The 11,768-nt window shown below is 39.1% G+C and overlaps 1 protein-coding gene across 1 annotated transcript in view; it reads left to right on the top strand.

The window, feature by feature from the left end:
- Positions 1 to 574: 574 nt before the first annotated feature.
- Positions 575 to 11,768, top strand: part of ctnnd2a (catenin (cadherin-associated protein), delta 2a) — a 215,672-nt gene continuing 204,478 nt past the window's right edge. Inside the window, exon 1 of the mRNA XM_053342297.1 lies at positions 575 to 703. Within this exon, the coding sequence (XP_053198272.1) occupies positions 575 to 703 (129 nt within the window). The remainder of the gene's footprint in view (positions 704 to 11,768) is intronic.

Genomic DNA, 11,768 nt, shown 5'->3' with positions numbered 1-11,768 from the left:
TTATTTGAAGTTATTCCAAGATCACACTATATTAGTATCAAGTCGTTTCGGGTGTTTTGATAGATGCTGGGATTTGTATCTGAACTCTGGACAACTGTATGCATTTATGTTGTTTCTTTGAAATTCAGCTCTTATGAAACTTATGAAACTGCAGTATGATTCAAGTGGCTGCAACTGTAGATCAGAGTGGTGGTTTTTGTTAGTAATTTCAGTGCAAATATACAGTAACTTGAGTTTTTACTTCTAACACATGATGTTCAAAGCAGAAATGTTAAAATAGGCCATCATTTCAGAGATGCAGTCATTGAACAACAAGTTCTACATTTCTGCTGCAATGCTGTTACTCCATTTCTCCAGATCAAAGTGGAATTGACTGGATAATCCTGCATAGCTTCAAGGTGATAGCAGAGGTCAACATAGACCTCTCTCCAGTAGATTTATTTAGCTTCTTTAAAACTGGGTTGACATGGATATGACCATTATTACACATTACTTTTCTGTGCTACTTAAATACTGTAGCTGTACTTCAAGGACCTAAAGATCATGTTTCTTCTTTGTGTGTTTAATATTAGCAATGCCGGTGCCAGAGCAACCTGCAGAGCAGGAGAAGGGGGCCATGGTTCCCCCTGTGATGCCAGCATCCAATGGAGACAGATCTGAGACAGAGACGACCTCCTCCATCCTGGCCTCTGTCAAAGAGCAGGTAGGAACTTTGTCATGTACATGGTAAATGGGCTGCATTATATAAGCCTGTCTGGTCTCCCAACTGCTCAAAACGCTTTACACTACATGCCAATATACACACACACTGACACACTCATGCACTGATACAGCACATATGCACGGTGCCAGCCTGCTCATCACAAGTTTTAATGCTCATGCACAAACATACACTCACACACTGATGGCACAGCCTTCGGGTTTAGTATCTTGCCTAAGGATACTCCAACATGTGGACTTGAGGAGCCAGGGATCGAGCCACCAATCTTCCGATCAGTAGACAACCTGCTCTACCTCCTTAGCCACAGCTGCTCATGTGTACATGTGAACATATATGCCAACTGTAATGTGTTCAATTTTGATAAGAGAGACACATTTTGGCTTTAGGTTCCCTCTCTTTCTTTTGCTCTTTTGTCTTTGTGCCCCTTATAGCAGCCCTTGAACAGCTTGCTATGAGGGGGGGTCAGAAGGTTGTCACTGTTATTCAGGGGAAAAGGCGCTCTGCTGCTTTTAAGTGTTAAAAAGAAGAACCAAAGATTGATTAGTGCCAAGGGAATGCAAGAGTTTAATGGACTGAAATGATGGCGATTATGGGGCAAGAGCTGTAGCCAACTAGACATAATTGAAAAAGTCATTAAAATCAAGGCAATTACTCGATGGGGAGCGTTGGAAGGTAACTGCAGCGCTGCAAGAGGACAGGCCGGATGATGATTCTGGCTGGTTTCAGGTTAGAATCTGAAATGGGTAAGAGGGATGGAAATGAGGTACATGGAAAAGATGGGAGAAGAAGTTGAGAATAAGAGGATGTCAGTAGGAGGTGGGTTGGTTTGGTCTAACGGAGGATGGGGATGTGTGTAAGACTGTTAAGCGGTTAGCAATTAACACATTTTTCCATTAGAAGTTACTGAGGTGACATGTTGGACTGTGAAGGCCAGGGTGAGAAAGCACAGAAAGGGTGAGAATATACATTTTGTAGAATAAGTTCACAGTCAAGGAGCATGTGTGCTGTTAGGTAAGTTTGCACAATTAAATCAGTGTATTTCTCTGGGTTTGTTTTATACATAGTTGAAGTATAAAATAAACAACCTCACACACAAGTATGCCTGCAGTCCCTGTTTGCAAGAGGAAGTGACATTCTGAGTCTCGAGCCCCTCTGAAAAAAAACCTCAAGATCATACTAATTGAATTTAGTGATTTGTGTTTAGCCTTGGACTTATTCCTTTGTGTAATAGGACTCTGTTTCATTTAGATTTAGCTCATCAGCAAATGCAATACACCATAGATTTATCATTTTGGGAATCTACATTGGCTCTGAAGTTCTCCTTAATTTAATACCATGAAATATTCCATTTACCCTTAAAAAATGAAGGACAAGTGCTGATGGCAATTTGAGCTTTTTTCCCTTGCAAATGGCATTCATTTGTGTGTGTGTGTGTTTCTTTTTTCTACTAGAGAGTCTCTCTGTGTTCTTACATTACTGAATCACTGAAGCACGAGTGTTTAGTCACATCCCTGCATTGGACCAGATTTGAACCAGCAATTCCCCCCTCATGTTGGGAGAGCAAATGTACAGAAAGCTAATGTTTACCCAAAAGACAAGGATCCCCCCCCCCCCCCCCCCCAAATGTAGCCAGTGTTGACATCTTATTTTCCTCTAAAGCTCTAAAAACTCCTCCCCAATATAATGGTAGGGAAACCATTACACATGTTGATTTGAGACTGGGTTGACATGGCAGCACTTTGGAGGGAAGATGCAGCAGTGACTGCTGAAGTGTAGTTTACCTCATCAGAAAATGTCTCATTGCTCCTACATTACCAAGTCACTGAAGTGTGTCTGATTTAGTCAGATCCATGGAGCTTTACTGATACGAGGTAACATGTTAAAAAAATAAGGACAATGGTATACGTCATGCTGTGGTGGTGTTCATCCAAATATGTTTACATAATGTTTAAAGAAATTCTTTATACAGTCCATTCTTTGTGTGTGTGATTTAACTGCATATGGGGTACATACGGTACAAAAAGGAAAAAACCTTTGACCCCCCTGTTGCTTCAGTAGAGCTGCATTGCATAGGAGAGGCCTGTGGTTTTACTGCATAGGAATGGTCCAAACTAATTACTGGATAACAAACAGGAAAGCAAATAGAAAAACCCATCTCTACTTAGGCTACGTAACTTGAAATTGATAATCACCTCTAAAGATCAGAGGGGCTGGCAGACTGTTATATCTCCACAAACAGTATTGACACTCACATTTAGGCAGTATGTCATCTCCTCCTGTTATGATGTCTCTACAGCAGTCTCACCACAATCAATTCATGACACTTATTTTGTTTCTGAAATTTCCTCTAAAATCAATAGTTGCAACAGTTGACTCAAAATGTCCTCCACTGAATCTCCTTCTACATCTCTACACACATGCCTGTAGATAAGGTAGTGTGGATGATATACTTGCCGTCTGCAGGTCTACTTGCATAACACCATGATATTTAATGAATAATACATATTCACACCAGGCGCACATGAATATCTGCACATCATAATTGATGGTGTCGACAGCATAGAACTGTGGTGTGTGATTTTAATATGTCCTTCATATTAGCACATCTTAAAAATAGATCCTTTTATTAAAATTGATTTTCACCTTTTCCATGATTTGTAGCTTTTTGTGTGCCCTACTTGTGTGCATTTTCAGGTGTGTAATGGATGCGTGATGTATATGTAGAAAAAAAGGTTGAGTATAAATATAGCTCTCACAATGTCTCTGTTTCATACTGATATTCTCTCTCCAGGTTTGTGTGTGTGTGTGGCCTTGCATATGAACATATTGCTCCAGTAACCCAGCGGGCTCACTCCCATTGCAGCACATCATCATGCCTAACATACACACACACCTCTCCTCTACTGTGGTTGTCTTGGCGAGGATACCCACATGTGAGGATACACACTTGGCTTAGACTCTATTTAGTAGACACCATCTGTCTACTTGTGAGTCTTGGTGTGTGTTGCTAGTAGTTAAAGAAAAAGTGACATGTGGTATGTTCAAGACAGTGTGAAGATTTCTTGCTTTTAGCAGTGGGAGAATGAGACACAATTAGGGATAGGAAGCAATTTGACATTGAATCCATGCAGTGTGCTGCTAGGGAGACGATGATGGCACAGACAGTCATGAAATCAAGCATGTGTTGCTAAAGAGATGGTTAAAGGTGTTTCCTAGTCATTGGGACCAAAAATGAACATGTGAAGCATTTCTTTATCATCTCCATGTATTACAATCTTAATCACTCCTAGTACCACACTTGTTTTTTCAGTTTTCACACATCTTCCAGGAAGGCATACAAAGGTTCCCCGGATATGACTTGAGGGTAGTCATACGATGTTTCTGAAACTTTTAATCACATCAGTATGAAATAAATTGCAAGAAAGAACTATATTTGAAAAATACATTATATTTAGAATTTAAACATATGATTTGCCTCACATATGTATCTGTATTTATACATTTAATACATTTCAGGATTCAGTAATATTTTTCATACGCTATATTTGAATTGGAACATTCTTGGGTATCAAAGAACATTTTCTCAAAGAGTTGAGGGTCAGTGTAGCCAGTGAGCTCAATGGGTAATTTCACATCCTCAGACGACAACTCTGTATTTCTCTAGTTAAAATGTTCATATTAAACAGCTGCTGTACTGCTACAGTTGAAGTCATTTGAGTTTCTCAACATGCTTTGCAAAATGTTGCATCATGTCTCAACTTGCCTCCGGAGAACTCCACAGAGGCCAATTTAACCAGTGCTGATTTGCTCTACAATCTATCAGTTTTCTGCATATTTTCATTTAGCTGGAGTTAATGTCTCGTTCTGTTTCTGGAATATGCCCTGGCAATTTAACCTTGTTTCTTGCTAAATTATAGTCTGCATGTTTTCTCATGGTTTTCTTTATCCCTGATTGATAATGTGATTTAATGATTCTAGCTATAATGACTTTAATGAAACCTGTTTTTTTTGCTGTTCTGAACACCCAGCAGCCAGTTAATCTTTCCTGAGAAAAAGACTTGATGTTTTGAATGTATCATCTCCACAGTTTATTGTCCAGCCAATTTATTATTGCCATCAACAACATCGTAATAATGCTAATTTTGGGATCTGGGGTGGGAAACTATTTTGTGCCCTTAAAAGCCTGAAAAACAAGGAAAAACATACATAGCCAAGGCCACGGGGTAAAAGTGATTAGTATTAGAGTTACTGGTGGCTGCTTGACTTAGACATGACCAAAGCTTTTTTTGTTGCTGTTTTGATAAATAAACACAGTAAAACATGGTAAATAGACCACAAATAAATACATAAACTAAGAAGAAATGTATGTCTTTCATATTGGGTATCATCTTGTGCTTTTATTAGCTTTCATCTGGAGATCACTGTAACTGTTTTATTATTTAGTTTATTGAGAGCATCTCAGTTATGCATTCTCCCTCTTTTTAACCTAAAAATGTAGACTCATGATTTAAATGCATTTTATATTGTTACATTATATATATTTAGATTTTGTGTTACTGTTGCATTTTGTGGCGACTGATTGTTTACTGATGTTTCCTTAATTCTTCAAGGGCATTTAGTAATGGGGTCAGAAACTAATGGAATAAACTGGCTTCCACTCTGCGTTGTATTTGAGTTTATTGTGTTTATACCATTTGTATCATAACTGATGTGCACGATTAAGTCATTTTACAATTCAACCCATTAAAACCGCTGTGATTACTGCCTGGATGATGCCACTGTAGCCCGGGATCAAGTTTTACCTAAAAATGGAAGCTCATCAGCTTTGACATAAATAAAGCTTTGCCCAATTAACAGTTATTGAATATAAGACCACACCATGCCATTAAACTGTAATGCACCCAATGATATATTTCTTTTCATACTTGTGTTAGCCAGTAGAACATCACTATTTGTAGTATTGCTTTCATATACTTTTTTTGTCATATTTACAGTGTATTTCTAGTTTTATCAAGCCAGATGTGAAGTATTGAAGTTTATTGAATTATTTTCTTGAGTTATTAGCTTATTGTGTCACTTACCATACTCGTCATGCTTTTTAGGAGATAAAAGGGAGAGTCATTTCCTGCTTTTAAGCTCTCACTGACATCATCAGTGATATCATGTATTTGACATATGGGGGATTTAATGTGTTCAGTGTTCAATGTTTTGCTTGGTGTTTGTATTGATGTGTACTAATTTCCACTCATGGTAGGGGATATGGAGAATTGTTTATGGACAGTGATACGGTAACAGATGCAAGTAACCTTGTTGTTTACCTGGTTACATGGTTTCTGCCTAAACAGATAGGAGGGCTTATTGCTTTAGAGATTTGTTGGTTTGGGAGAGTGCAGAAAGCAAAGAGGATGTCTTTGTAGCTGTGTGTGTGTTCATGCATATGTTTGAGGTTTCCTGAGTTGAGACAATTAAGATTTGTTTGTTTTTCATTTTTGGTTACATGAGTCTGAATAATCTTTGGCTAAGCTCTCCCACAATAACACTTTGTATCAAAATTATGGTAAAACCTTTTTCATGAAAATTACAATTTGATTAAATACATTCCTGATTCCTCGTGTGTGGAGGTATCTGTATGTGTTTTGGGGCAAGTAAAGGTGATAACAGATATTGATATTTATAAAATGTTTGTTTTACTTGAATTTAACTAACAAAAAAAAAGTTTCCATCTAGAAGCATATTCATTTACAAATAGTAAATATATTGTATCTGTAATTTATATGTTCAAAAAGACAGATTCGGTTTGGTTTGGTTATCAATATAATTATCATTTTTTATAATTGTCGTCATCAGTAATATTTTTTGTCAAGGTTGTAGTTATATGATCATCACTGCCATCTTTGTCATCTTCCACATCAACTAAAACACTTGGTCTTCCTGCATGTTGTTGAACAACACTGTGATCATCCCTCTCTGAGTTTGTTGCATGTGAACTCAAAGTATCCATAAACCACTTTTAGTTATCAAGGGTTCACAACTGATGGAGGCTTTCAGTTTGCATATTTGAAAGGTAGCAAGGTCTTCTTCAGAGCTGATAGGGTAATGTATTCTATCCTCTAGACTGCTGGTTATTCTCCAGACTCCTTTTCCTTTGGTGGAATTCAAGTGCACTTCATTGGCCTTTAGAGTGAGCGGAAAAACTTTCCTTTTGCTAATATGCTCTCACTAAGCCTGACTACCACTCTGGTTATTGACTGTGCATATTCTCAACACAGTGATTTTGTGTAGGTGTCTGTGTGTCGCTCACAACTTGCTCTCAAAGTAAATTTGTCCAGGTGTTTGTGCCGTCTCTCCTGATAGACTTCTCTTTTTCTCGGCCGAGGGTAGCTGCAGTCTTTAATAAGTCTTTAAAGAGCAAATCTGAAATGTGTTAAAAATGTTTTCATTTGAATTATTAAACTTTGAGATGGTACTGGTGAGAACACACTTTCACCCACACCTGTTGTTTTTTGGGCATTGTCTTTTTATTTTAGTATACTTTACAATAGCAGTCACCCTGGTAACAGTAACATTAAGTGTTGGGAGTTATGATATTGGTGGAGTAAAGCAGACTGTCACTTTCTTTTTATGTCTGGTCACCTCGATTTCACTCTCTTCTTCTTACTCGTAACTGTCCACTTTATAGTGATTGTTGTATTTCCCCCAAACATGTTTGTTCTGGTTCCCTTTCCTCTTCTTCTTTTTAAGTTTTGTGGTGGCTGGCAAACTATAAAGCAACTTGCTATTGCCATCCACTTCTATTGGAGAGTGCCTTTGTTTTTCCCCTCAGAGTCTTTGTTTATACCTGTTTTCTTGGGAGCACAGAAATGATGGTACTTTCAACCGGCACAGCTGGAAGGTGGCTGTGTTACTCAAGTTTCTTGACAACTACTTTTATTGGAGACGGCCATGTTCTCAACATACTACATGCACACCAATAACAACACTAATATGAAGTGTACATTTTAGGGTAGATGAGATGAGCAACTTCCTAATCCTGTATTTTCATTAACACTTATATTTACATATATAAATCTGAAATAACTGAATTAAAAAGTACTGTGTGCTTGTTAAAGCTTTGTCTGAATATGTTTGTTGGCCTCCGTCTTTACTCAGCCTCAGGCTCATTTGGACTCACTCTTGACTTGATCCTGTCTGTGTTCAGTCTTAAGGCCAATCTACATGGAGGATGTTTATAAAAGTGTTTCTGACATCCATCACTCACCAGACTCACAAAACAGAAATTCAATTGTAATTAAAAGCTAACAACATTAAATTAGTTATGTAAGTTTTGTTTTGACATGTGAAGCATTTTGTTTGACGTAATGAGTAACTTTGGAACATAATTCATTGGATGAAATATTTTGAACATCTTAAATGTGATTTTTCATATTCGTAATGTGACTGATTTAAAATATATCTTTTAGCCCTTATGATCATTTGTTCTGCAGGACAGGATCTTACATTTTCTTTGTTGAGCTCTTAAAAAGCCTCAAAAAGCTTTATATTTGACTTCAGAAAGTGTGCAGAGACCCTCTGTCCACATCTGCCTCCTCTGTCCTTGCCCCTTTATCGATACCCTGTCTATTGCTGCAGTTGACAGCTGTGTTTTGCAGCTGGTATAAATTAACTCTGCCTCAGGGTCAGAGTGATGGGAAAGAAATGGATACTCCCACACCTAACGCAATCAATACAGCAGCTGATGAAAACCCTGTATCTCCTAAAAATGCAAATGTATGACAGGCTAAAAAAATATTTAGTGAAATTATTAATAATTGTTTGGAAGGGTTTCATAAATCTGTGGCTCCTGAAAATAAAATGGAAAACCAAGTAAAACCTTAGTTTATGTTTTTAAAAAAGGTAAAAAAAAGGTTTCTTACTGCTATTACAACAATGAATAAGACTGTGCTTGGCACCTACCTTTTCACCTGCATAATACATACCCTTTCTGCTGTGGCAGCAGGTAATTTTGAAATGACACTGTCATTGCCACTTAACACACCTCAAAGTTAAAACTTTTGACAGCACATTAAAAGAGTGGATGCTCTGGTTCAAAGCGTTTTGTGCTTTGAACAGATCTGCCAACCTCTCTGCCAGTGGTTTTCAGGCTGAAAATTGAGTTTGGTGCCTCTTTCACTCCGTGTCTGTCCTCAGTGTCCTTCAACATTTGTCTCTTTCATTGTGCCAGTGTGGGAACAGATCACTTAGCCGGCAGGCAGACATTCTGGACTCTGTGTTTGTGTGTATGTGTGAGAACTAATTGAACATACCGTATGTATTACAGTATGTGTTCATCAGTGCGTGTAGTATAGCTGTGTGCCTCTGCCTGTCTGTGTATGTGCCTGTGTGTGCGTGCCAGTGCGTGCCTGTGCGTGCCTGTGCGTGTGTGTGTGTGTGTGTGTGTGTGTGTGTGTGTGTGTGTGTGTGTGTGTGTGTGTGTGTGTGTGTGTGTGTGTCTACGAATAAGTACACTGTAACTTAAGAGATGGTTGTTAGGGAAGAAATTGCCCTGCTCTGCCAGTAAACACACTCAGTAGGAAATACATGGATGCTTTGTACACACATACACACACACACACACACACACACACACACACACACACACACACACACACACACACCGATATGATTACACTGTGTAGCCAAACCTGTCTTACTGCAGTGAAGCATTCATTCAGTAGAGAGCAGTGTTGTGTGTGTCATCCACTCACAAAGTTTATCTCTGAGGAAGCCTTCAGAAAACATGGTTCACTCTCAAATGTCAGCTGCAGTTTTAATGTTAGAGACCGACTCCTGATGATGACTGTGTGGTTTTTAGATGAATGCAAAAAGCTGCCGAGGTGAATTGTAATGATTTTCATTCAAGTTTGAGTGGGAGATATGTCACAGGAGTAGTTTCCCCTCACCATTTACACACTGAAGGAGCATCTGTGGAAGAACAGGGAAGAAAAGGGTGGTGCTCAGCTGCCTAAACCTGGCTCATAAGTGATGTGGCTGGTGGAGAATTATTAGCTGGCCTGAAGGCTGTTGTGCACTTTGGCGCTGTTGTTGTGTGTGTCTGTGTGCACGTGCAAGCGTGCCTAAGCTCGAGTTTGTGTCTGCCAGTGGTGCTGCAATGTTCCATTTAGTCAACATCACCCAGCCAGCACCCCCACTGTACTGTCACCATCATCATAACTGGCAGCTGGCAGGCTACATGCTACTGCAGCTGCCATGCTTTGGGCCAAAGAGAGAGTGAGAGAGCTCGAAGAGAGAGAATAAGCAAGAGAGATGACACGAAACATGAAAATTCTGCAATGTGTGTGTGTGTGTGTATGTGTGTATGTTTGAGGTAGAAGAACGGGTGAGAAAAAGAAAGAAGAAGTAGGATTAAAGAGAGTGGAAAGGACAGCGGGCACAGGTAGAGCAGCAGGAGATTTGAAGAAAAATTGATCATTGGATAAATTAAATGAGAGAGGGAAAGAAAAAGGAGAAAAGGAAGAGGGAGTGAAAGGAAGGAGAGCTGAGTTTCAGTGGCAGCCGTCCAATACCCAGCACTCTGAGACAACCACCAAACCAGACTTGCCAATTACTGTTTGAAGGTCAATCAGTGAAAGTGGAATCACGGTACAATGCTGTTTGTACACTCTGTGACGGGGATAAATGATCCAATACAAACACTTTAAAGCAGGGCTGACACTATAGCAGTTTTAAAATCCTAACCAACTGAAATCATTGAAATCAGGCTGCATCATGCACACAAGTAGAAACTTCACAGATGTTCTTCTCTCTAATCTCAAACAAGCACAAACGTCAAGATTTGAAAATGATGCATCACGGACTATAACATATTATTATGATTATCGTGTCAGACGAAGCAATGCACCACCTGATGTGGTCTCACATGAGCTCATTGGGAAAAAAATGAGTTTCAAACAATAGAGGCTAACATGGTGCAACAACTTAGTGCTTTGCAGTGAGAAAAAAGAGTAAGGTTAAATGAGCCTGGATGAGAAAATGTTTGGGAAGATGCGGTCAACACAGATTGTCTGTTCTTCAGCGAGCACTGGAGGTGAGATATTAATTGTCAGATCTAATATCTGTCAGCAATAGAATGCTAGCTAATATTAGCCTTAAGGACATTACAGTTGTTTGGCAACACTGTCAGCAGATCTGTCAGCACCTTGTAGACATGACTCTCTCATTGGCTATTGTGGCCCTGCTCGAAAAGTAGTGACGTCATCATCCAGATTTTAAATCCTAAATATCAAACATGTTTACAGGTTTCATCGGGTCCGCAAGCAGTTTGGTTCCAGATTTGATCTGTAAACCCCTCATGCTACCAGATAATCTGGACTGAACATCAATACTGACCAAGGTCCCAGATGAGATTTTCCCTCCAATTGTCAAGAAGGGTGAATTGGGGATAAATTGGCACAAAATTTCAGTAGTCTGAGCCTGGCTTAAGACTGCCTGGAAGCTCACAAACCAAAAAAAAAAAATCTTTGTCAGGGATAAACAACCACAAAGTAAAACCTTTCCATCAAAGTTTACAGTATATAGCTTTATAGAAATGGTGCGCCCTCAACTGCACTTTGTGCTGATGATTTAAAAAAAGCCTGTTGCAGGACTTGCTCTTTGCCTCTGTAATGGCCAGCTGCAGGTGCCTCCTCTGTCAGCAGTCATGATTTAAGCACAGCTTCACACACCTGGTGGAATCTCCCCTAACTCAATGAATGTGCTCAGTATTGATTTTTTTACTGTATGATCAGAGTAATAACTGCAACCCACTTTCTATCAGTGCATGGATCATTTTCACTGTTGTTGTTGTTGACCGTCATAAAAAAATACTTTTTACTTCGAACTAGCTGTTTGAAAATAAAGCAATCCATCTAAAATGAATATTTGAAAGTGTTCTGCTGTCCATGAGTGTATGCACAGTGAAGGCACAGTGAAACTATGCACCCTCCTTGCAGCTGCATATCATTTTTGTTTGTGGAAATGAGATGTCAAGATCTTGAAAAATCAAGAATAG

This window comes from Scomber japonicus, chromosome 21 (genome assembly GCF_027409825.1).
Source record: "Scomber japonicus isolate fScoJap1 chromosome 21, fScoJap1.pri, whole genome shotgun sequence".
In the NCBI taxonomy this organism is placed as follows: Eukaryota; Metazoa; Chordata; class Actinopteri; order Scombriformes; family Scombridae; genus Scomber; species Scomber japonicus.
This window is presented reverse-complemented; position numbering and strand designations above follow the sequence as displayed.